Below are 27,349 nucleotides of genomic sequence, written 5' to 3' on the forward strand. Positions count from 1 at the left end.
CACATACCTTGTTCTGTTTACATTTGTGTGCCTGTTGTCCTGGCATAACTAGTAATAGAGTCTCCTTTCACTCTTAAAATTGTTCATTTGGAAGACAAATTACATGGTCACCCTATATATATAAAGGGTTCTGTTGTAATTTTCCCTCTGCCTAAGTTTATTCCAATAGCCAGTCTCCCTCAGGACTCAATGGGGTTTGCCCTTAAGTCTCTCCTGTGATTATTTTTCTTCAAAAACTAAATCAAAGTGTTTAATCCAATACCTAGCTGTTTTATTTGTTGAACATCTGTCCTTCCACTAGACATTCCAGTATGCATAATACATGGTACATGGTAGGTGTCCACACATATTTATTAAAAGATTAATGACTAAATATATATGTCATACAGTCAGAGTTATATAAACATGTGGTATAACATTTAAATGGTACAAATGTGTTCAATATACCAATGACCAAACTAATAGAGGAGGAAAAAAAGTTCTGTTTAGAGAGAAAATAAGGTTGACTTCACAAGGGGAGGGAGCCCAACCATTGTTGATGGATATAAAAGATCATGTTTTGTGAATCAAGACGCTCTGAGAAAAGATTTCTAAGCAGAAGGAATGTCATTTACAAAGGCAGAAAGGTTTAAAGCTGTGTGATTATTCAGGGAACTCAAAGTAGTTTCTATTATTAGAGAGTACAGTCTTGCATAAATGATATATTAATGCCATGAATCCCTAAGGACAAAACCTAAATTATGAAGAAGACTGCAGGAAATATAGAAAAGAGTTAAGAAGTTCAAAACTTAGTTTTGTTTTCATTTATACTGCTAGGATGACTTGAGAATTTCTATAGCATATTTAGCTCACCTTATAAATTATAGAAGTTCTTAGATAAGTAAATCAGTTTTTGAAGAGTGATATTTCAAACTTCATTACCATAAAGAATCCTCTCAGTTGTGAGTTTGTCATATAATATTCACAAAATGGTAATACATGGTCCGTAAGGAAACTATATCGAGATTTATGGTACAGAAAACCAAAGTGGGCTTTTCCCTTGATTTTGGGGATTTGCATTTTAAGAGTTATCTTAAATTTCTGCTTTGGATGATGTATTTTTATTCATTCTTAGATTGTAAAAAGAAATAGACTAAAACTACTGGATTAACATTTTGGCATTTATATTATACAAATGCTAAAATGATCAGATCTGTAGAATTTATAGAACATCAGGTAATATTCTGAGGTAAACAAGAGTTGACATAGTGAATTGAAACTCATCCCAGACCTATTTATCTTGAAGAACATTTTCAAGAGATACTATTGGTACAGATAATCTTAAATGGTTTCTTTGAACATGAATATATACACCAAAGCCGCACACTGGCGGGCTGCAGGACATGAAAGCTTTGTGTGACTCCCAGAGTGCTTTGGAAGTTTGAGCCAAGATTTTAATTTAGAGAAATCACATCAAAAAATACAGAGTTCTGGCCCCTTCCTAAATATTTTGAAGATCTGATAACTCTGGTGAGAAAAACTATAGTCCAAAATAGGGGCTATATGAGTGCATGTTTTCTAGTTCATCAACATCCATCTCCCTCCAGCCTCCCAGGTATGAGATCCACACCACACCATATATATATATATATATATATATATGTATATATATATGCCTGAGACCTTGTTCTGGAACGAAAAAGCAACAACAACAAAACCCACACAAAAAACACCAGAACGACAATAAAAAACAACTATTAAAGACCAATCGCAAATTATCAAAATGTCTAGGAAGATATTTAGAATTTGATCATTTGTAATTCTGAGAATTGAACATGCATGCTATCCTAATAAAATCATCTGCAAATGAAGCAATTCAAACTTTCAACCTTTTCTTCCCTGAATTCATTACTAAACAATACCCAAACACAAAAAAGTCCAGCAAATCCAGTATACCAGTTTTTTCCCTCCTGACCAAGAAGTTATTTGTTCTGGCATCTTGTCAATATAACACAAAGAGTCCATACAATAGCACCAAATTGTATAAATAGACTATGAGTTTGATCTGTAATTTGAATGCAAATATCTCCCTACCTGTATTATAGCAGATGTAATTCATTTAAACAGATTGAAAACACCCAAACTGTAGTAGATTAGGATATATAAAGGCAGAGAAGATGGGCACTTACCTTAGCTATCTGGACACACCAGTTAAGCAACAACTGTGATCCAATGTTATCCTTGTGTTCATGGACATAGTCCAGCAGACAGCCATGGGGCATGAGCTGTGTAACCAGCTGGATGGTTGGGCTCAGACACACACCCAATAATCGAACTAAGTGTGGATGGTCCATACTTGCCATGATTAGGGCTTCCTAAAAGAAAAAAATAAATAATACCATTATTTCAACTCAAAGTTCTTTGCTATGATAGTTACTTGCACTGTACTAATGCTGTTGATAATGATTTTGAAAAGGTACTCTCATAAAATGGAATCAATTAAAAGTGAAAAAAGACATTATTGTAGCCATAATATTTCTAAAGTGATTTAATTCAAGTGAAAATAAGTGGAAGTTAGACTATATATATATATATATGTAAGAATGGTAAATGTTATATAATAACTGCATGCAAATTTAATAGTAGTATTTTCTCTTCTGTAATGTGAAAAATATTAGATTTTATTTACTGCCAAATGAAGTGGAATCCTAAATTATATTGTGGATTTTTAACCTTTGATCTTTGGTTCTAGAGTTCAGTTATCTACACAATACAGTTATTTGCACAAGGTAGCACAAAGTTATGAATTATTGCTGTTTAGTTGTTAAGTCATGTCTGACTGTTTTGCAACCCCATGGACCATAGCCCATGGAACTCTGCTGTCCATGGGATTTCCCATGCAAGAATGTTGAAGTGGGTTGTCATTTCCTTCTCCAGGGGATCTTCCTGACTCAGGGATGGAACCTGGGTCTTCTGCATTGGCAGGTATTGGCAAAAAGATTTTTTACCACTGAGTCACCTGGTAAGCCCCCACAGTTACAAAAAAAGCCATTCAAAATTAAATCATTCATTATTGATATGCATTCAGACATCATAAAGGTAATTTGTGAATTATTATTTTTTAAAATTATAAATATCAATGTAAACAATTACAAATAATATGCCTTCCTATCTAACAATATGCCTACTATGAATTTATGCAGAAAAACAAACATTTTAATAAGACATTTTTACTCCATAACCTTTGATTTTACTCAAATTTATTTCATTTTCAAAATTATAAATGATATAAATAGAACCATAAAATTTGAGAGTTAGGTGAGATTGTAAAAACTCGTCTACTCTAATTTTGTTATTTCATGAAGTGAGAAAACAGTACTAACTTCTTTTTCATAATCATAAAGGCACTTTTGCTTAATGAAGATAAAGGGTGGACACATGATAGATATTTAGCCCATCCTAAAGTTAGCTTTCAGTTAAAAGCTATTTTAAGTGTCTTTTCTCCAATTTGAAACTGATACAACCTTATACATACACACACTCACAGAGTGGTTGATACATATATGGCAATTTATTATCAATCAGTTTACCTATATGCAGGTATAAGAATGTTCATCATACTCTTTTTGAACATTTTTTTGTAGCTTTAAAAATTTTCAAATAACTGAGGATAAAAAGCTATACTGAGCTTCTCTTTAAGACAGCATGGCAGACTGATACACACATTTACTTTTATTTCCTCTTGATCCCATCATTTTAATAATAAATGAATCAATAAAAAGCCAGAAACCAACAATCACAAGAAGAGGCAATGGGGATGGAATACTAACAGTAGAAAGTGGCTTATTAGTAGTAACTGACTTAGCAAACATAGAAAATCTGAAGCCTAACTTAGGAGGTGAGAAACTTGAAAATAAATCCAATTTACGCCAAGGGTGTACACACAACAGGCTCAGTAGTGTTACACCACAAACCACTGTACATAAACGGAGTAGGAGGGACTGACTTTATCAGGATTGTTTCAAAGTCCATCTAGGAAGCACTTAGAATACAGATCTCCTTCATCCTTGTGTGTGTTTGTGTTAGTCGCTCAGTTGTGTCCGACTCTTTGTGACTCCAAAGACGTGGCCTGCCAACTTCCTCTGTCCATGGAATTCTCCAGACAAGAATACTAGAGTGGGTAGCCATTCCCTTTTCCAGGGGATATTCCTAACCCTTCATCCTTAGGAGAAGTTTAATCAAAGGGGTTGTAAACTATGAATATTAGGTAACAGAAAGAGAAGTATTCTGGTAAAAATAAAGAAGTACTCTGGTAATCAATCGTGTAAATTTATATATGATGAAAATCAAGGCCACCCTCTAGTTCCTTCTCCCAAATGGAGCTATGATTTCAAAATAGTGAAAGTTTTGTTTAAACCTCAAATTCTATATCCAGCAAAATTTGAACCAAGTGAGTGAATATATGGACATGTCTGTTCTTAAAAAAGATTATCTCATAGGTTTCCTTTATCTGTTAGACGTGCTCATTTAATAAAAAGTGAAGGGCACTTTAAAAAGTGCACTTAATTGTGAAAACAAGGAAATGACAGGAAAGGGATACTCCAGAATCAAAGCTCTACAGGCACCTGATATAGGAGCCAGTTTAGACTGGAGCAGGATATCTTACTCTAGAAAAGATGTAAGAAGATGGATGAATGGCCAAAGCAACTGAACAGGAACACAACCATGTAGAACCATTTGACTTTTTTTAATATTATCTTACAGTTATTTGAGAAGATAGCTTGAGATGATTATTATCTCAAAAGCTATTCACTTTTAATCTCCACTACTCTTTAGTAGGGTTGAGTTCAGCAGAGTCTGAAGATTATTCATAATCATGGGTGAGGCTGATGGAGTATATGGATTTTACTGGATCCAGCCAAGGTCTTATGTGAATTATAATGTTTTATTTTTTGAAGAAGGAAGAGTGGGGCACTATGAACTCGTGTGGAGAAAGGAGAGATAGGAGGCCAAACAGAAGAAATAAGTTGGTAAGGGGACTTCAGCGTCACTCAAAGGACTTTATTTTTGAGCCTTAGGGAGTAGAAGCTGAAATTGTTTTTCAGCTGACCTCCAAGCAGATGAGGTCTTCCAATTCCTCCTTCCCCAGCAGCCACAAGGAACCAGACAAGTAAGAGAATGAGAGAGAGCACCATTGGTTTCTCTGCTTTCTTGCTGAGTCCACCAACATAACACCTTGAGAACTGGCAGGCCAGGGACCATGGAGAGGCACCACCTCCCACAAGGTCAGTGGTGTCCTCAGGTGATATCAGTCAATGATGCTGAGATAGGACCTCTGGGTGTCTCAGAGAGAAGAGAAGCTCCACCTAGGGACTGAGCTGGTAAGAAAGAACATTGTAGATACCACTTGGTGACTGCAACTGGCAGACTAGTTTGTAAATTCATATGAACATGCAACTCTTCCTAAACTATTTGGGAAGACTTCCACTGAAGTTGGGATTTCTGCACAATCAGCAAAGCCAGAAATTTGAATTATTGCTACAAATATGGCTCTATTTGGATCCATGAAGCAGAAACAATTTGGTTTTACTTCCTGTATATTTCAGTCAACATTTGAAATAAAGCAAACATTTGAAATAAAGCAAACTGATGCAATTATAAGGAGAGTACAAATAGAAATGTTAGCCAAGTTATATTATCTATTATTTAATCTAGTATTTTATTAAATGGTAATTAATGTTAATATTAAAAGTGTGAACCAGAGGTTCTTTCACTGAATTATGTTATGCACACATATACACATGCTGCTGCTAAGTCACTTCAGTCATCAACAAAAAAGCAAAACATAATTAAATTGTCTAACTCAATCAAGTAACAAATTAGATATTTAATTAGATATTAAATATTAGATATCAGATTTAATTAAACATATTCTAATTGTATTCCGTTTCTCTTCTGTGACTTATCTTTCAAGTCCTAGCATTTATCACTACAAATGGCCTAGGTTTATCATTTAAAGGGTGGTTTTCCTAGCCCCACTCCCAGATAATCAGGTCTAGAAATGAATCAGGAATCTACATTTGTAGCAAGCTCCTGCAAGTAGTGAAGCTACTGCAGGAAACACAGAACTTTGAGAATCTCTGAAACATCTCCATCTGTTGTATATCTCTATCATTCATTGCAAAGGAAGTCACATGCAGTCACCATTGTCCAATCCTTATTGTAACTCTAAGAAGCAGTCAAAGGAGGCAGCCATTCTCTGCTGTAACATAAGGAAACCAAGGCTGAGCAGAATTACTGCCCTAGGTCACAGGAGTAAGTAGAAGGATCAGAGTTAAGACAGGTTTTCTGATTCTTAGAACAGTGCTATTTCCTAGGATGGTAAAAACACTGAAATTTTAACATTTCAGTTCTATCAGCACTTTGAAATGTAGATGCTTATCTTACTAACAAGAAGACAATGCCAAACACCTGACTTTAGCCATACCTGAAAGAATTGGATCAAATCATACTTCAGTTCCTAAGGAGCAACTCAAACAAAAATTTGCACTTATAGATAAATTGCCATCACTTACAATATACTTTCAGAAAAAGTCAAAGAAAATGTATTTCTCTGATTTCCTATATTATTTGGTATAGGCCATTTCCTAAGATACAAAACATGGTGAAATTTAAGATACAAGACAGACTTTAAGGTTATTTTGGCCTTTTTCAGGATGAAATATATAAACAATTTTTTTTCTTTTACAACTCAAGGAGTAATATTTCCATTTTAAATATGCACGTAAAAAGTTTACAACAGAAGAGTGTAAAAATGTCGCATGAAAGTTCTCTTTAAAAAAAAAATCTATTAGTAAGTCCTGGCAAAAAAGCTGGGGTTGTATTAAAGAAAATTGCTCATCACACTACAAAGAGTATTTGAAACCAAATTGCAGAGTATTTGCATAATAGTTCTCTTTTTCTGAGAAAGAAAAGATGAACAGGACACTAATTGTAGGTTTTATTTTTTTCATAAAGGAAATAGCAGATGGCTTTTTTTGGGGAAAGGGGAAGAAATAAAGAGAAAAGAATGTGGATTCATTTAGAGTGATGAGGGGGATGGAAGGGGAAAGAAATCCAATATTTTAATAATGGAGTGTTGGGTTTCAATAAATTACTCTGTTGAAATTAATAATGTCCTCCGCTACCTATCTCTGTGTGGGGCCTCTGGAAGCAATTTTGGAATCTTTGCTGCTGTCATTAGAACATATCACCGAAGGCCACTGGAATACATACAAGTTGACAGATGTATTAACAATTTTTCCAGATATGAAATTATTTTCTGTCTCTGTTTCCTGTTTTGCTTTACAAAATTTTTCTTGTAGGTGAATTAAATAGTTTTCTCATTGGACAGAGAGGAAGGATGTAACAGGTGCTATACTGAAAATTCTAAAAGAAGATCTTTCTTTATAATGAAGTCTGGTTGGAATTAAGGACATTTTTTTTAACTATCAAGGGATGACCAGAGAATGGATAAAAAGCTCTGAAGCATGTGTGCCATTATTCTCTAGACTATGCTATCTGTATCTCTATTTCATTCTGAAGGAAAGACATTTCGATGCAATAATGAAAGTGAGCAATACTATTTGTCACATTAAGGCATCATTTTGCTCAGCCTTCAGATGTTTATACCTTGGCACTTAAAATTATTTTCTCACTCATGTTGTTTAGGAGTTTCACAAAAAGAAAAAAAATATGGTCACTGAAAACTTACGAGCTATTCTGTTTATGAAAAATATTTACTTCAGCTAAACTTTCACTGTTTCATTATGTCAATGGACCATTAATTCAATACCCTCCAGCTGAAAATGGGGAGATTTTCACTGCATCAGGGATAAGGAAGATAAAAAAGGGGGATAGAGAAAAAAATAATAAACAATTAGCAGAGACATATAAAATTGTGCTTAATGTAACAGTCAGCAGATTTCTGAATGTTTAAAACAAATGCCTCTCCTAAAGACAGAGGGGGTGATAGTGATGTAGAGAACAAAGAAGATAATGGTGATGGCAGTGATGAAAAATGAGATAAAATTATCGGTCCATAATAATGTTTTACAAATCAGTTCTGCTGCAGATGGTATCCAGATAATAAAATAAATGAAATCTGCATCTGTTCACTCATGTCTAGAATAAATAATAATTTACTAGTGCAAGTAGGTGAGCAGTAATTAGACTGAATTAATACACCATCAGTTTAAGTGGGTCTACATTGCTCAGTGACATTCTTTTCCAATCCCTGGTATCATTTTTGTGAACATGAAAAATCATATTTGGATCCTTCTAACTTTTGGAGTCAGAAGTTTTCTATCCCTGTCTCCATCATTCATCCATTTGCTGTCTGAATCTTAGATCTAGATACCACTTATCAGTGCTGCACAATTAAGAACTTTATTAATAATTTATACAAGATAGAATTTTTGAGTATTTTTATTACAGTTATTGGGACCTGCTTTTCCCTCCTATATCTTAAATGTGGAAATTCTATCATGGCTTTGTCTCTAGTACCCTATGTTTTCATCTGTAACTTCTTGCATCCTTATATCTTATAACTTTAAGAAATATGACAGAGTTATCAAAACCATATGGAGTCAACTGCACAGTTCTGTGGCTTCTCATGATTTGATATACTTTGCATCTAAAAACAGAAACATTACTATCTAAAAGAGGGCAAGCAAAATTCATCTTGATCATATCCAAAATACCTGTGTAAAGTATCTGTCAAGAGTATCCAAGCATGAGAATTATACTGTGCTCATATTCCAATCTGTTTTTTTTTTCAACTCCTGTAATTTCAACAGTCATCTCTGAGTAAAAGCTAGTAGGTCTTTATATATGTGTATCTCCCCTATCATAGTATATATTCCATTTTTATTAGATTTGTTACAGGTCTATCATCTCTAATGATTTATCTGAAAGTAGTAATATGAGCTGATAAAGTTATCAAATTCTCATACAGTATATGGCTCATACTAAGGTAGCAATGTAGTTTTATTAATAAACAAACAGAATCTGTATTATATGCCACCCTCCCACCCAACCTCATCCCAGGATTTCAAGTGCCTTACTGTCATCCTGATATAGAAAACCTACTGCATCGCTAATTTAACACACAAAGTACATTTCTCCATAAAGGCCTGTCTGCTGTTTTTATCAATTTTCTAAGTTTCAGAAATATTTTCTGATTTGGTTTTTAAACCTTGGATTCCGATTTGGTATTATCTCTTCCGAGTTCTTCCATTCCATTCCATGTCTATCAGCAATATTGTGCCAAGTCCCATTTACTGTTTATTTCAATGTAGCTCAAATCTATATCCTTCCATGTATTTTTGACCTGACTTCAAGTCAAATTCAGACTCACACTGCTGATGTAAAAGGAATGTTGATTTTTTCATTAACTCCAGTCTGTTTGGGCTATAACTTACAAAAAAAAAAAATCCTTAGCAATTTTTTTTCAGAGTGCTACATAGATAGCTTTAACCTTGCATGTACTCAATAAACATTTGAGTTAAATTTGACGTGTTGAAAATTGCACTACATTTTGTAATAAAGACAGTTACATTATTCTCCCAGCTATGATGCCAGTGATCTGTGGAATTAACCTGCATATTTCTTTTTGCACCTCCAGATTCATTCTCCATCCTTCTGCACTTTGCCTTGTGCCCAGAAAAATAGATCGAAATGAATGACAACAGTCTACCCTGCCTCTCTATTGGTTTAATCTGAATTCAGTCAATAATAATAAGCAACAGAGGAGTAAAGAAAGAAAGCAGAGAGGTTAGTATTTATCCCTCACCTGCCATTTCCCTGAGCCTTCTACTAAATGTCACAGTGGGAATTCTCTCGCTCCTTCATGCCTAACAGTTCTGTTACTATTCTTGAGAGGCTTCAACAGTCTATGCTAGTGTTCCTCAAGCCTACCCATTCCCTTATAAAAACCCCTTGCTAAACTCTCTTCCATTATTCCAACTTAATATACCCCATGCCTCCTACTGGAGTTCTGATGAGGTAAATTTGGGCAAGTCACTTAACCTAAAACTTATTTGTTAAATGACAGATTAAGTCACTGTTGGGGAAAAAATGGCATGCATGCTACACCAACCCTCCTTCCCCTTTCTCATGGTAGAGACTGCTAAGCAATCATTGTGGTAGGCTGATAATGAATTACTAAATATGCCCACATCTTAATCCCAGGAACCTGTTGATATACCCTATTTGGAAAAAAATCTGTACAGATTATGATTAAATCAGAGATTTTGAGATTACAATCATCAAGAATTACCCAGGTGGGCTCTAAATGCCATCAACAACTATGCTTAAAAGAGAAAGACAGAGGATTAGCTACAGAGGAGTCAGAGATGAGAGCCAAGGAACAAATGCAGCCATCAGATGCTGGAGGAGGCAAGGAACAACTTTTTCTTTAGAGCTTCTGAAAGGAATCCAGCCCTACCAACACCTTGATTTCAGAGGTCTGGTTTCCAGAAATGTGATACAATATTTCTGTGATGCCAACCCCTTGGAAGAAAAGCTATGACAAACCTAGACAGCATATTAAAAAGCAGAGACATTACTTTGCTGACAAAGGTCCATATAGTCAAAGCTATGGTTTTTCCAATAGTCATGTATGAATGTGAGAGTTGGACCATAAAGAAGGCCGAGCACTGAAGAATTGATGCTTTTGAACTGTGGTGTTGGAGAAGACTCTTGAGAGTCCCTTGGACTGCAAGGAGATCCAACCAGTCCATTCTAAAGGAGATCAGCCCTGAATATTCATTGGAAGGACTGATGCCGAAGCTGAAGCTCCAGTACTTTGGCAACCTGATGTGAAGAGCAGACTCGTTGGAAAAGACTGTGATGCTGGGAAAGACAGAAGGCAAGAGGATAAGGGGATGACAGAAGATCAGATGGTTGGATAGCATCCCTGACTCAATGGACATGAGTCTGAGCAAGCTCTGGGAGATGGTGAAGGACAGGGAAGCCTGGAGTGCTGTAGTCCATGGGGTTGCAAAGAGACAGACATGACCGAGTGACTGAACAAGAACAAGTCTGTGGTAGCTTGTTACAGCAGCCATAGGAAACTAATACAATTACTGTATTTCTGTAAGGACTGGATGAGGACTCAAAATCCTGTTCAATTCAAGTCTTTGGCAATGAAAACTTATTTATTGGAAGGTAAATGTGAGATTTAAACATCGTTGCCTTGAATTTATACATATTTTTACAATTAATTCTGCTGTTAAGTCTTTAGCTTGGATATACTATATTAGTCTAATCTAAATGAAGCAGACATGTTTAATTCATTTAGAAATTAACATATACATGTAATAGCCAAATGATATACTATAGGCAAAGGGCTTATCACAGTGCCTAGTTGACTCTTAAAATGTTAGTTATTTTTACATTTGTATTAAACTAATTATATCTGAAGGGAGTGAAATCATTGAGTAATAAAGGCATGGCCTGGCGTCTGGAAAAAAAGCTGCAGCCCCAGCGTGAATGGTCTTTTTTGAAGTCTGGTGGGGCTTTTGGAATAAAAGGCAGATCAATTGACCAAAAAATAATTTTTCCTGTCAACACTTTAGAAGCTATTGTTTTCCCACTTAAGCCCATGGAGAGCTAGAAACATCTCTTCCTACTTTCAACATAAAGTAATCATGAAGTGTTAGGAAATAACCAAAAGTAGTTAGAGTTGCAAGAAAACTTCAAGGGCAATACAAATTTGTTCTATAACAAATAGTAACCACCATTACAGTAATAACAGTAAACAGAAATTGGGGTTAAAGTAGATGATAAAGACTAAGAGGTCCTGGTGAACTTTACAGTCAGAACAGAGACACTTAATTGCTTATTGATTAATCTTAGTAAAGTTACAGAAAGAGAAGTACAAAGGTGTCTGCAATTAACATTTCAGGACTTATATGGAAGAACAAGCTCAGTGAGGTCCAAAATGTATCTTCGGAGAGGACACTACAATCTGCTATAAAGAATGAAAACATCAACTTCCTAGGACTGGAATAAATCACCCAAGGCTATAGATTCTACAGCTAGGGAGGAAAGAATAACTATTAGCTTTCAAATAGTGTCTACTGCTTTTATTTTTCTCTCTAGAAATGAAAATTAATTTCTATAAGGTTATTTGATCTTATCTTTGGGGTAAGTTCTGTATTATTTCCCCTATAGCTTTCTAGTTTTTAGTAAACAGTCTATCTAAAGTCAACCTATTCAATAATTTCATCAGATCATAATAACAACTGCTGCTTGATGTCAAATTGCACCTGGCACAATGCTATTGATTTTCCATGAGGACACATTTAGTTCTCAGAACAATCTTGTCCAACAGGTTGTTCAATTATTCTATAATTGATAAGGAGAGTAGCTTGAAAAGGATAAGCAATTTGACAATCTCCAAAAGTTACTAAGTAGTCAAGCTGGGATTTGAATCCAGTTTCCACTATATCCGCAGCCAAGACTCTCTCTACCATGATATCCCCTCAGAGTTGTTAATATCAGTTAGGTATCCAGGTAGACTTAGCTGATTCTCTGGTCATTATCTTAGTATTCTAACAGGAACTATCACTGATAAGATCAACCTATTAATGGAATCTTTACGGAGTGACTAGTGCTATTTTTTTTATTATAAATAAACTGAAAACAATTTACTCTCAAATACTTAAAATTAGTCCTCCAATAATAAAATGCTGAATAACTTTTTCCAGAAGGGACTAATTCATGTCTTTATTCTCAATTCTGCATAGAAATCAATTCTAGGATGTTCTATTTAAAAATTTAAAAATTAAATTTGACTTAAAATAGATCAGAATCTAGTAATTTTGGTAACAGCTCCTATTTAATTGTTAGGATCATGATTTTGTATAATCTGGGGAATTAATTGTTTTTCTAGACACTGCACATTCATAAAGGATGACATCTCTTGTGTTTCTAGTTTGCAGGAATAATCTTAATTGACACCAATTATATTAAAGGCAAGTTATGACCAACCTAGATTGCATATTGAAAAGCTGAGACATTACTTTGCCAACAAAGGTCCGTCTAGTCAAGGCTATGGTTTTTCCAGTGGTCATGTATGGATGTGAGAGTTGGACTGTGAAGAAGGCTGAGCGCCAAAGAATTGATACTTTTGAACTATGGTGTTAGAGAAGACTCTTGAGAGTCCCTTGGACTGCAAGGAGATCCAACCAGTCCATTCTAGGTGTTCTTTGGAAGGACTGATGCTAAAGCTGAAACTCCAGTACTTTGGCCACCTCATGTGAAGAGTTGACTCATTGGAAAAGACTTTGATACTGGGAAGGATTGGGGGCAGGAGGAGAAGGGGATGACAGAGGATGAGATGGCTGGAAGGCATCACTGACTCGATGGACGTGAGTTTGAGTGAACTCTGGGAGCTGGTGATGGACAGGGAGGCCTGGCATGCTGCGATTCATGGGGTCGCTAAGGGTCGGACACGACTGAGTGACTGAACTGAACTGAACTGATATTAAAGGCACAGAGGAGCCTGGTGGGTTGCAGTCCATGGGGTCGCTAAGAGTCAGACACGACTGAGCGACTTCACTTTCACTTTTCACTTTCATGCATTGGAGAAGGAAATGGCAACCCACTCCAGTGTTCTTGCCTGGAGAATCCCAGGGACGGGGGAGCCTGGTGGGCTGCCATCTACGGGGTCGCACAGAGTCGGACACGACTGAAGTGATTTAGCAGCAGCAACAACAAACAATCGAATAAAATTAGGAAAACCCTCCCTTTATAACTAATAAAATATCTCAAATATACCTCTGGTAAAGCAGGCTGAATTGTGTTCTTTATGATTCATTCAAGATACTGAGTGACTTTAATTAAATCTCCATTTTTCAGTTACAACTCTCATATTCATATAAGATAATTCATATATAAAAATCATTTGTCCTATCATTTCTTATCTTCTCTACTTTTTATAATGAACTTAATTATTACCATCAGATATATTAAATTTTGAAACCATGATTTATATGCAAGTTCTTATATTAAATATTCATGTCAAGTTATTTTAATATTCTACACCAATCCTGATGTCAAGGGCATTCAGTTAGAGGCAATCACTAGTAAAAATCTGCATTAATGTTATTGATGCTTCTATGTTTTTAATATAGTAGCAGTAAATAATATTACCACCTACTGATGCAAAAGGAGTTAAATAAACCCTGAAAGAATATATACGATGTCATAAAAGACCCCCACTGCTAATGTCTTTGCTTCAGGAGGCTTGAGTCACAGGAATGTGTGATTTTGTGGTTAGACACACACTATGCAAGAGTGAGAAAGTGGCAGTGGAAAGAAAGGTACCTCATAAAAAATCTCTGCAAGAAGGCATCCAATCCTGACCTGGCATTTGACACCAGCCACTGAAAATTAACCAATATTTTAGAAATAGAATGGTAACTGAGATCTCTATAATGACTGTCCTAGGAAAGGTCAATTCACGGCCATTATATTCATCATCAGAAAACTCAAACAGTAATGCACAGCACTATGATGGTTATTTTGATTAAATATTACTGTATTAATAATTGTATGGAGTTTTAGGAGTATTCATAGGAAAGAGCTAGCCATTCTTTCATTCAAAAACTTATGCTCATTATTGACTAAAGGTTATTATATATGCTCCTCTAGGATACAAAATTTAAAGAGACATATATTCAACTTATAAATAGACAGTGTCCTAGTAGAAGTCTTTAAATTTTAGTAAAAATAGGTTGTGAACTTTAATGACAATTATGATACATATTTATGATCTAAAACTCCTATAATAATCTATTGAAGACAGAGATTATCTTCTAAATGAATTGAGGGAAAAAAAATAAAATAAAACCTCTGTTGAGAAGAAAAACCTGAGTGTGGATATTAATATGTGGGAAGAACCTGTTAAAAAAGAATAAATAACATGGGTTGGTGGTGTGACAAAAAATAGGGGTAAGCACTGATTCAGGCAAAACTTCTTTCCAGAGTCTGTTCTGTCTTTTCCTAGTAACATCATCAGAAGCAAGTCAAAACCTCAGGTTCCTTGGCTGTATAAAGCTGAGGATTAAATAATGCTCATCTTGTATAACAGCAGTTTCACATAATATATGGGACAGGGTCTACCACAGAGTCTGGCACCTATCAGTTAGCCAACATAACATTGCTTTCTTCCTAGAATGAAGGAAGTGGGAAAATGTTACATGCATGGGGAATACAAATAGATCAACTTTCAGGGAGCATCTGGCACATGACAAAACACAGTAAAGAATAAGACTGGAAAGGGAGGCTGGTACTAGGGCTTGTAAACTCCTGCTCAAATGACAAGCTGACATTTGGATTTTATTCTCTCAAAAATCCTTGATGAAGAAATTCATGTAATATGGCAGCACTATCCCCAGGAGAAATCATAGGGAAAGTGTCTAAAGGCTGAGAGATGAGGAAGCTGCTATCCACAAATAAGGTAATGAGGTTCTAGCACAGTGCATCCTAAAAAATATCAAATAAATGCCTAGTTTGTCAAACACTTTTTAAAAAAGGGTCTTCAGGTTTTGTCTTTTGTGATTCAGGCTAGGATTTCCCACTTCACGCTTAAAAATCCCAAACTTTCAATAAGTACCAGAGAATATTGAGGAATTTATTTTGTGCATGATAAAAGCCTGATCTTGGAGAAGGAAATGGCGACCCACTCCAGTATTCTTGCCTGGAGAATCCCTTGGGCAGAGGAGCCTGGCTAGCTACAGTCCATGGGGTCACAAGGGTCAGACACGACTTAGTAACTAAACCACCACCACAAGTTAAGATAAAAGAAACAAGAACGAAAAACCAAAAAACTTTTCCCTCTTCTTTCTGGAGACAGAGACTCTCTTTCAGTTCTCCTTCCTTGAAGTGGGGAAGGATATGCATCCAATATGAATAGAATTTTGCTTCTCAGCAACTCTCTTTCTTCTTATCATTTCTCCAACTCATATTTTTCTCATAATCTACTTTATCCCATGGCACCATTTTTTCCCACCAGATATCATGATAATATTGTTCAGTCTGGCACATTGCTATGGTCACACATTTTCTCTGCCTGACACAGGCATAACAATTACTCATTGACTTTCTACAAAACAACTCTGAAAAAGACAAAAAATTTACAATATTCAGTTGTCAATGGAATATCTAATAATGTGTCGGTTCTTTATAGATATATATGGGGCAGCTCTTTGAGGTTAGATGCAATGACTTTTGTTTGTAGTCTTATTATTTGCTGCTATGTTGTTTTCCTATCCCCTATGTAAGTCAAGTGAAGTGAAAGTCTCTCAGTCACGTCTGACTCTTTGCGATCCCATGGACTATACAGTCCAAAGAATTCTCAAAGACAGAATAATGGAGTGGGTAGCCATTTCCTTCTCCAGGAATCTTCCCAACCCAGGGATCGAACCCAGGTATCCCACATTGCAGGCGGATTCTTTACCATCTGAGCCACCATGTAAGCCCATCCATTCCATCTCAGTTGAATCTGATTCTTAGAAGAAGGACTAATGTTATGGTCATCAGAACCTAAACAATGTAGATAATATTTGCACAGGGCTTTCAGAAATTCTGGAATCCATAATAATGAAAAGGATCAACAGAAGAAAAGATTAGTAGAATAGTCACAGAGGTTGTTATATCCCTACATAGGGGATTATATATATATATATATATATATATATATAAAATATATATTATATACACACACATATATTATATATATATAAATGGTATAAGAGGATATAAATGGTATACAAATGGTATGCAAAACCCATTCAAAAATAAATTCTTCATTTTAGGTATTTTAAGTGAAATTGATATAAATTAAAATTCACAGATGTGTTAAAACTTGTAGTGGAACATTGTAACCTGATATTTATTTATTAGATCCCTAGGGGAGCTAATGTGTATATGTATATATATACAGGGATATAACAAACTACAAATATATATAATAAACCACAAATCCCTATGTAGGGATATAACAAACTCTGAGGCTATTCTACTAAACTTTTCTTCTTTTAATCCTTTTCATTATTATATATTTCAGAACTTCTGAAAGCCCTGTGTAAATATTATCTAAATTTTTAAAATTCTAATGACCATAACATTAGTCCTTCTTCTAAGAACCACACTGAACTGAGATGGAATAGTCCTAGAAGACTAAATACGATTTTTGAGAGCTAACAAATCAAAATTTAAAGTCACTAGTCATGATTATGGAAATTTTGGATTATTAGAAAATTTCTCTGTGGCACTTCAACTGTCAAGAAATTTCTTCAGCCTGTTGCATCAGAGGAACCAGAAAATTATTATTTATGGCAATACTTACATAGGTTACTTAGATGAAAAGTAAAGGAATTCATATATTCAGAGTAATTATTCATCAAATCTTCAAATGGTATGCAAAACCCATTCAAAAATAAATTCTTCATTTTTAGGTATTTTAATTAAAATTGATATAAATTAAAATTTACAGATGTTTTAAAATTTGTAGTGGAACATCATAACCTGATATTTATTTCCATTTTTAAAATCATAATTTAGAGAAATCTAGTTTTATAAGGTTCTTCTAAACCAATTTCACTGATTTTTAAGTATAAACTATGCAATTAAATGCTAAGTGTGATTAAAGACACAACACACTTGAAGATATCTGCAATGTCAGTACAGAGTTATGGTGCTTTTTAGCATTAAAGCTTTTTTTGCACATCTAATATATTTTCTTTGCAAATGTGATGGAAATATTTAATTGCTTCATTTAGTAGTTATCAGATAACTTTAGATGGCTTTGAACATGAATAGATATTAGGGTTATGAGCTATAAGTTATAACAGTATAGTGTACTTCTCAGAAAGTAAAAGTGTTAGTTGCTCAGTGGTGTTGACTTTTTGTGGCCCCATAGACTCTAGCCTGCCAGTCTCCTCTGTCCATGGAATTCTCCAGGCAAGAATACTGGAGTGGGTAGCCATTTACTTCTCCAGGGGATCTTCCTGACCCAGGGATAGTACTTGGGTCTCCTGCAATGCAGGTAGATTCTTTACTGTCTGAGTCACTAATGAAAAACATCTGATCAACAAAGATTTACTTAGCACTTATGACGTATTCAAGTCTTAGTCTAAAAATATGAATGAATTACATAAACAGTTTCATTTCATAAATTTTCATGTTTTCAGTGTTAACTTAGATAAAAATAAACACAAACACACACACACAAAATAACCCACATTGTTATCAGTCCTTAGATTGTGACAAGCATTCTATTTTCAGATAGTACCATTGGATGGTGGAATGATGGAGAAGAACAAATTTCAATACTTTTTTCTTAAATTTTAGAACAACTCTGTTAAATAGAAGCCAGAGTCAAACACATCAAAAAATCATGTGTTTATTAAAATATAATTCAGGAATTATTTATATTCCCAAGATTTTGAGAGAAGAGTACAGTCAATTATACTTTGGTGACTATTACACTTTTAATAGGGCTTCCCTGGTGACTCAGATGGTAAAGAATCCACCTGCAATGCGGGAGATCTGGATTCAGTCCCCAGGTTGGGACTAAGCCCTGGAGAAGGGAATGGCTACCTACTTCAGCATTCTTGCCTGCAGAATTCTACGGACAGAGGAACCTGGCAGGCTACAGTCCATGGGGTTGCAAAGAGTCGGACACAACTGAGTGACTTTCACTTTCTTAATAGTTGTATTTTCTAAAATGAAATAAAAATAAACTCTATTCAACAATGTATCCATCGTGAAAAGTTAGAATATAGTGATTATAAGAAATGAATATCTGTAGAAGTGTATTCTCTTTTAATGTTAAAAAATGCAAGAGAAATAAAGCTGAAAACATATTTTTGTAGGTATATGTTAATATAAACAATGTAATTGATGGGCAGAGAGATAAGAGAAGGGTCATAGAGGTAATTTTTTGTCAAATATACTAATTAAACATATTTTCTATTTGTTTCTGAATTCTAAAAATGTTCACTGGAAATCAGAAATTATTCTTTTGATTTTCTCCCTTAGGTTTTCTTTAATAGTGGAAATCAAATAATTTAAAAGGCAATTTGAACTTCTACTTTTCATTTGGCTAGGCATTTTGTTGAGAAGAGTAAAAAATGTATTATGAAAAGAAAGATATTACACTAGATATTTTCCTTTCCTCATTAATTTTAAAGTAATTGCAAGAGTAAAAGCCATGCCTATTGTGCATGTCTGAAAAGAATCAAGGAAGATCCAATTACAAACTGGTATGTTTTCAACACACAGAGCTTTGCATAGTTTATTCAGGTATACCTCCAAAAGGAAATATCTCTTTGATTTTGTTAAATCAACATCAGGTTTCATTTAAGCCAGTAATTTTCAAATATATTTATATCATCTATTGGCATTTGGTGCTTTTTTGTTTATAATTCCTAGGTACACATATAAAATTTTGACGCTAAAGATGAACAATTCATTGGGTACATGATCATTTGTACAGTTAAAGGTAAAGTGTTCATCAAGGACATTAGAGTGGAGTACCAATATGGTTAATAGAATAATTATACTATAAATGCTAGGATCCAAATGTGTAAGTCTCTGCAGGCAGCACTTCTTTCTAGATCCCTGGAAAGGGTGTGATATATTTTGATTAAAATTATAGATAAAAATGTATTTTGCGCACTAGACTATTTTTCTGTATTACTGAATTTTAAACTTCTCCTCAGTAGTTTGAAATATAAAGATTAAAATTACATAATATATATGAATAAGGAACACAAAAGTATATTTCATGCTTAGGTGTTCATAAAGAAAAATGCAGATATGCATATCCTGATGTTAATATATATAATGATAAATTACATATAAAACATGTATGTATATTTTATATATGTGTGTGATATAACATAAAATTAAATCCACTTATTTCATTCTCTTTCTCCTAACATACATATATAGATCCATTTATGTTTTTTTCCTAACTATTTTGACTGTACTTTAATTATTTGTGGTACTTGGAGCTTTTTTTAACTAAATGAAATTAAATTCTTTCACCATTATATTTCACATTACTATAATGTATCTCTAAAAATTATAATATTTTATAATAAGTCAAGGCTATAAACTTACTTATGAAATAGAAAAAAAATAAGAGGGCTGCCTTAGGTGTGAAAAGACACTCAATTTCATGAAAATGTGTTATTTTAAAGGCTACATGTAAAAACTTTCATAATTAAATAAAATTAATTTATTAACAAACTAAATCAACATTACTTTATTCACTTTAATTGAAAGTAAAACAAAGAAAATTGCCTCTGAGTATTTACAATTTAAAAAAATCAGAGTATTTAAATATTTAATCATTTTAATTATTTTAATCATTTTAATCATGTTGAATTATTTAATCATTTTATTAACTTTAATGTGATTTTTAAGATCTTTCAATACAATTTATAATTATTCACAAAGAGCTTGAATAATATAATAACATGAGCAAGTAAACTGAGAAATAAAATATTCAAGAAATAAATTTTCAAGAAAATATTTTCTAAAAATGTATAGTATGTTAGTACCAAATAAAGCAAAAACAAGTACCTAACTGTCATTATTCAGGCTCAGATTCTATTCTTAAATGCTTAACAAATATAAATATTTGTATCTATAAATATTATTATAGCAAAATAATTCCAAAATAAAGAGAAAATTATTAAAGTCAATTCTCAGCTTCTATGTCAATGAAAAGTTATCCTTGGTGAAATAATTAAAGTTGTGGATTTTCGGTTTACTCGGGTTGGGAATATAATTTTAAGCATCAAATACTTTTCTGTAGTATTTTTGTCATAATTAGTCAAAGTTCAAGAAATTTACATCAAAATATGCTTCTAATTTTCTCACCTTGCTTCTTACATCTCTTAACCTCATTAAATGTGATAAAATAAAATTTCATGAGTGAAATTTTGAAAGCAGTAAACCTATGAAAAATTAAAAGGTAGGGAATTCATTCCTAACCAACACACAGCATTCAGTAGACAAAAAGGATATATTAATAAATTAGCATTTAAAAAATAACTGGGTATGTTATATCATAAAGATTTTAAAAGCAAAGAGGAAAAATATTTGCAACACTTATCATAGGAGCTAATCTCTCTAATTATGAAGGGCTTATAGAAATTTAGAAGCAAAAGGCAACCAAATGATTTAAGAAAAAGCAAAAATCATTTATAGAAACACATTGAAAACGAAATACAGAATTGTACTCTCTCATTCACAATTAGAGAAATGTAGGTTAAAAGTAAACTGAAAGTATTAAAAAATATTAGATACTGTCCTAGACAGCATTTTTTCTGGTTATCACCATATTTTATAGTAAGAAATCCTTTACTACTCCCTCCAGAATATTCCTTTTTATTTCTGCTCATATTGGTTCCTAGAGAATCCATATATGAGATCTACTTCTTCTATATACATTCCTCAGATAATACATAATACCTAGAGAATTGTGTTTGACTCTATTTTAGTTTCTTTTTAATTGCTAGTAAAGGATCTCTATTAATTCAAAATCATAGCAAAACTTAAGGATGTACAGATATTTCTCCTGGCTTTAGTTTTTCATCTCTCACATGGAATATACTATCGGTTCAGTTCAGTTCAGTTCAGTTACTCAGTGGTGTCCGACTCTTTGCGACCCTATGAATCTCAGCACGCCATTATACTGATGAAAATCATCAGTTCAAGATTCATCTTTTTATCTATTCAGATGATACTTATAGGGTGCTATCTGGAGTTGAATTAAGTCTCACCTACCTCAACTCCCCACAAAAAGATATACCGAAGTCCTAAACTTAGTTCTTAGAGTGTGATCTTCTTTTAAAATAGAGTTGTTACAGATATAATTAGTTAAAATGAGGTCATAGTAGAGTAGGGTGGGTCCCTAATCCAACATGACTGGTGTCTTTGTACAAAGACAGCTATATGGAGATCAGAAACACAGGAAGAAAGCCATGTGAAGACAAGGACTAGAGTGATCCATCTACAAGCCAAGGAAGGCCTGGGGCTGTAGAGGCAGGGAGAAGGAAAGATCCACCCCCTAGAGACTTCCAAGGGATTATGGTGATTGCCAATACCTTGATTTTTGGACTTCCAGCTCCAAAAACTGTGAGAAGATAAACATTTGTTGCTTTATACAAACAAAAAAGCATAGTTCAATATCACCTGCTATTTTTTAATTTGGAAAAACATTCAAAGATTTGATAAAACCCTGTCCTCTATTTATTTTCCGTGGGGATGGTCTTGATCCCTGTCTCCTGTACAATGTCACGAACCTCTGTCCATAGTTCATCAGGCACTCTATCTATCAAATCTAGTCCCTTAAATCTATTTCTCACTTCCACTATATAATCATAAGGGATTTGATTCAGATCATACCTGAATGGTCTAGTGGTTTTCCCTACGTTCTTCAATTTAAGTCTGAATTTGGCAGTAAGGAGTTCATGATCTGAGCCACAGTCAGCTCCCAGTCTTGTTTTTGCTGACTGTCTAGAGCTTTTCCATCTTTGGCTGCAAAGAATATAATCAATCTGATTTCAGTGTTGACCATCTGGTGATGTCCATGTGTACAGTCTTCTCTTGTGGTGTTGGAAGAGGGTGATTGCTATACCAGTGCGTTCTCATGGGATGTACCAGTGCGTACATCATGAGAAACGCTGGGCTGGAAGAAGCACAAGCTGGAGTCAAGATTGCCAGGAGAAATATCAATAACCTCAGATATGCAGATGACACCACCCTTATGGCAGAAAGTGAAGAGGAACTAAAAAGCCTCTTGATGAAAGTGAAAGAGGAGAGTGAAAAAGTTGGCTTAAAGCTCAACATTCAGAAAACTAAGATCATGGCATCTGGTCCCATCGCTTCATGGGAAATAGATGGGGAAACAGTGGAAACAATGTCAGAATTTATTTTCTTGGGCTCCAAAATCACGGCAGATGGTGATTACAGTCATGAAATTAAAAGATGCTTACTCCTTGGAAGAAAAGTTATGACCAACCTAGATAGCATATTCAAAAGCAGAGACATTACTTTGCCAACAAAGGTCCATCTGGTCAAGGCTATGGTTTTTCCAGTGGTTATGTATGGATGTGAGAGTTGGACTGTGAAGAAAGCTGAGTGCCAAAGAATTGATTCTTTTGAACTGTGGTGTTGGAGAAGACTCTTGAGAGTCCCTTGGACTGCAAGGAGATCCAACCAGTCCATTCTAAAGAAGATCAGCCCTGGGTGTTCTTTGGAAGGAATGATGCTAAAGCTGAAACTCCAGTACTTTGGCCACCTCATGCAAAGAGTTGACTCATTGTAAAAGACCCTGATGTTGGGAGAGATTGGGGGCAGGAGGAGATGGGGATGACAGAGGATGAGATGGCTGGGTGGCATCACCGAGTCAATGGACATGAGTTTGAGTGAACTCCAGGAGATGGTGATGGACAGGGAGACCTGGCGTGCTGCAATTCATGACGTCGCAAAGAGTTGGACACGACTGAGTGACTGAACTGAACTGAACTGTCCTCTATTACATAGGCCATGAGACACATAGCATTAGAGCCAAGAAATGTTGGCAAACATTGCCAGTGGTAATGCCAAATGGAACATCCTGAATGGATGATAATTTGATTTCAACCAGAAAATTACAGACGTATTTACCTTTTGAACTGGGAATTGTACTCTTGGAAGTTCATCCTGCAGAGATGCATTACAGATATAACATAGGTTCTTCACTGTGGCATTGTTTGTAAAAACAAAAGTCTGGAAATCACCCTCTAGCAATAAGGAAAAACTAAATAAGCTGTTGTACAGCCTCAGAAAATAATGATCTGAAAATTTTACAAATAAAATGAAAGTTCTATATGTTCTGTGGAAGTGATCTCTTCTTGATTTATTTCTTTAGGTGTACTTTTTAATTAAACTGCAATATCAGATCAAAAAAATTTGTCAGTCTGAAGAAAATTTTCTGGGTTCAGTTTGAAAAAAAATATAAGGAAGATAGCAAGTCTAAAAACATAAATCTAGCTAACATTTCTAGGACTTAAAAGTGAATGCCCCCATATTTTCTTAAAGAAACTTAGATCTCATGTGAAAAAAATAGGTAGCCCTTCTGAGTGCCTTTTATGACTTAACTATTTGTATATTCTTTCCTATTCATACTGCTTACTTCTACTCAAAAATATGTTCCCTCAGATCCAAATTTTAAGCACCAGGAGCAGCAGTCTAATTAGTTATTAATAGTATAGAATCTATCAATTTGATTTGAAACTATCAACATAAATTAAAATGACTAGGCAGATTTTTAATTATGTCAGTCAAAAAGTTTAAAAATCTATTGTCCAAACTAAATTCCAAATTGATCACTAAGTGAAATACCCATCATAAGCTGATTACTGTTGGTTAGGTATGTTCAAAATATCTGTTTTAAATTTAGCCCTATTAAAGTTATCTAAGTTCAATCATCAGGACAGAACATCTGATCAATTTGTTGTGATGACAGTGGTTAGCATTCATGTCTGAATTATCATTGTAAAAACTAATAAATTGGCCAGTAGACATAATTTCAAATTATTGAGTTACAATTATGAGGCATGATAATGCTATTCATTTTTGAATACACATATATATTCTGTTTCTAGAATAGAAATTTCAGTAGAAAAATAGTGTACTCAGAATGAGGAAGAGTTCTTATGCTAAAGATAAATATATTTCCAAGTAATTTATACTAAAAATGTCTATAAGGAGAGGTTACTCATTTAAAGTGAAAACTTACTGTCTTGTCATGGGGAAGGAGAACAAGCAACTTAAGCACTTCTTGGAACTTTCTCTACAATAATGATAAATATCTTGAATAATCTAATTATTTTCACTAAAGATGATCTTAAAATACTTAGAGTAATTGACTACACTTTCCCTATAAAAATCACTCATGGGGTCTGTTATCATGGTATTAGCAACCAAAATGTTACAACTACAGAATTTTCTAGAGGTTATTCAGTAGATAAACACAGATACTGATTCTTCCTGTACATAATTGCAACCCTTGGGGTATGTGGAGCATTATTATTTAATTATTCAAATAAGTTCCTTGATTTGGATCAGAATTACATGAAAAATCACCATTGAAATTTTCAAAGTATACATTGTGAACCAGTTATCTGCCAAAGGGAGCTGGGGTAGGATAGGGAAGGGAGAATACATTCAGTGAACATATAAGGTTTTTTTTAATTTTTTTCCTGGCTTATCTTTCTGGCTTTATCTCTTGTCATTTCACCCAATTAACTATGTTTCTAGTCAGATTTTTTGATGCAACTTTAAATATGCCAGGCTTTTGTATTACATCATGTTGATGATACAAGACAAACCTGTTTTACTGAAGGACATGAAAAATGCAATGAGTCACTGTCCCCTAAACCTATCCAAACCAAATCCATATCAAAAGAATGAGTTTGAATCTTATCTTTTACACAACTCTCAAAAGTACTAGTATATACTAAGTCTGTTCTCTGAAGCACAAAATATAGCATTTTACATTATTCTATATTGTTTTTTCCAAAGTATACTAAACTTCCCCCATCACATACAGAGTTAGTTAAGCATGTTGTATCAGTCATGTCTTATGTCATACAAAGATAATTTGACAGTTAACACTCCTTGTTATGTAGTTGTTACCCAGAAACAGGCTAATTTATTGATAGAAGCTGATGTAAAAGGACCACTAACCAGAATTCCCTTCAAGGAAGGACATATAGTCCCAGCACCTGAGAGTGCCGCTGGCAGACTGCTGCTGCTGCTGCTAAGTCGCTTCAGTCCTGTCCGACTCTGTGCGACCCCATAGACGGCAACCCACCAGGCTCCCCCGTCCCCGGGATTCTCCAGGCAAGAACGCTGGAGTGGGTTGCCATTTCCTTCTCCAATGCAGGAAAGTGAAAAGCGAAAGTGAAATAGCTCAGTCGTGTCCGACTCTTAGCAACCCCATGGACTACAGCCTACCAGGCTACTCTGCTTCTGCCAAATCATCTTTCAAAGATTTCCTTAGCTGCACAAAGCCATTTCATTTAAATCTACCCCCCTTCCAGGTCTATCCACCTCTAGACTTGCATGCCCACTTGGGGCAACCTTGATGGTTAATTTTAGCTCCAGAACTATTAAAGGAGGCCAAACAAGGCTGTTATCAAGCCTGAATCAGAGCTTCATTTCTCTCTGTCCAATCCTGCTTTCTCCTCCCCACTCGACCATAGTCATTAATCTAGAGTACTTCCTAAGAACATGTTGCACACTAAATTCCATCTCCAAGTATCCTTCTGGGGATCCGTCCAGTAACATAAAGTATTTGAAGATAAACTAAGCAATAATTTGCTTTCAGCCAAATCTTGTAGACTTTTCAGATATAGCTAAGACATCACATTTGGAGTGCCCACCAACGTAGCTGAGAAATTTGGTTTGTTCACAAAATATTTACTGTCTCCTACTTTATGCCAGGAACTAGAGCAATGAGATCAAATTGCCAACATCCACTGGATCATAGAAAACTTAAGAGAATTCCAAAACCTGTTTTACAGACTGTTGTTAGATTCAACACGGTAAGATACACAAAACTCTGGCACTTGTAATAAATACACTGTCATTGTTGAAACACCATTGCCTTAGAACAGTCTCTTGGGCAGTCTGAGTACAGACATTAACCACTTAAATTTGCCTTAGGGTTGTAATACTAGTAAAATAAAACTGGGATTTAAGAAAAGACACTCAGCCAGAGATTTTTGACTATGAGTCTGCACTTCAGAGGGATTACAAATCCCCAGATATTGAATAAAAATCATGATTGAATATACATGTATGTGCACTTTTTCTGAGCAAAGAGTCTATAGCTTTCATCAGTTTTTCAAAGGAATCTCTGAACTGAAAAAATGATAAGAACTCCTGAAGACTTTTTATTTCTGGCTACAAAGAAAATATTAAAAAAAAAAAAAAAAAGATGAGCCATGCTAATTTCAGTTACATTCATCCCCGTGCTAAGGAAATAGTCTTTGAGTGACCAGGTACACAAAAATGTAATTCCTCATTCTTCATTTTTTTTCAAAGTTAGGTAAATTTATTGTGTTAACATGTAGATTCCTTCTTCCAAGAGTCATACAGTTGTAAAATCTCTTCTTCCACCTTATTAATTGTTATAAATCTATAATATATGAAAACAATGAGCATAATAAATATTTTTTGAGATCATAACACTAACATTGGCAGTACCACTGCCAGCCAGGCCTCCAACCTTAGACAGTTTATATTGGGTGTA

General features: G+C 34.6%; 1 protein-coding gene across 6 annotated transcripts in view; it reads right to left on the reverse strand.

Moving 5' to 3' along the window:
• Window positions 1-27,349, reverse strand: part of ERBB4 (erb-b2 receptor tyrosine kinase 4) — a 1,290,018-nt gene that overhangs the window by 189,797 nt on the left and 1,072,872 nt on the right. For all 6 annotated transcript variants that reach the window (XM_024981511.2, XM_010802290.4, XM_059878936.1 and 3 more), the window contains one exon: window positions 2,169-2,354. In XM_024981511.2, the coding sequence (XP_024837279.1) occupies window positions 2,169-2,354 (186 nt within the window). The remainder of the gene's footprint in view (window positions 1-2,168; window positions 2,355-27,349) is intronic.

This window comes from Bos taurus, chromosome 2 (genome assembly GCF_002263795.3).
Source record: "Bos taurus isolate L1 Dominette 01449 registration number 42190680 breed Hereford chromosome 2, ARS-UCD2.0, whole genome shotgun sequence".
NCBI classification, from domain to species: domain Eukaryota; kingdom Metazoa; phylum Chordata; class Mammalia; order Artiodactyla; family Bovidae; genus Bos; species Bos taurus.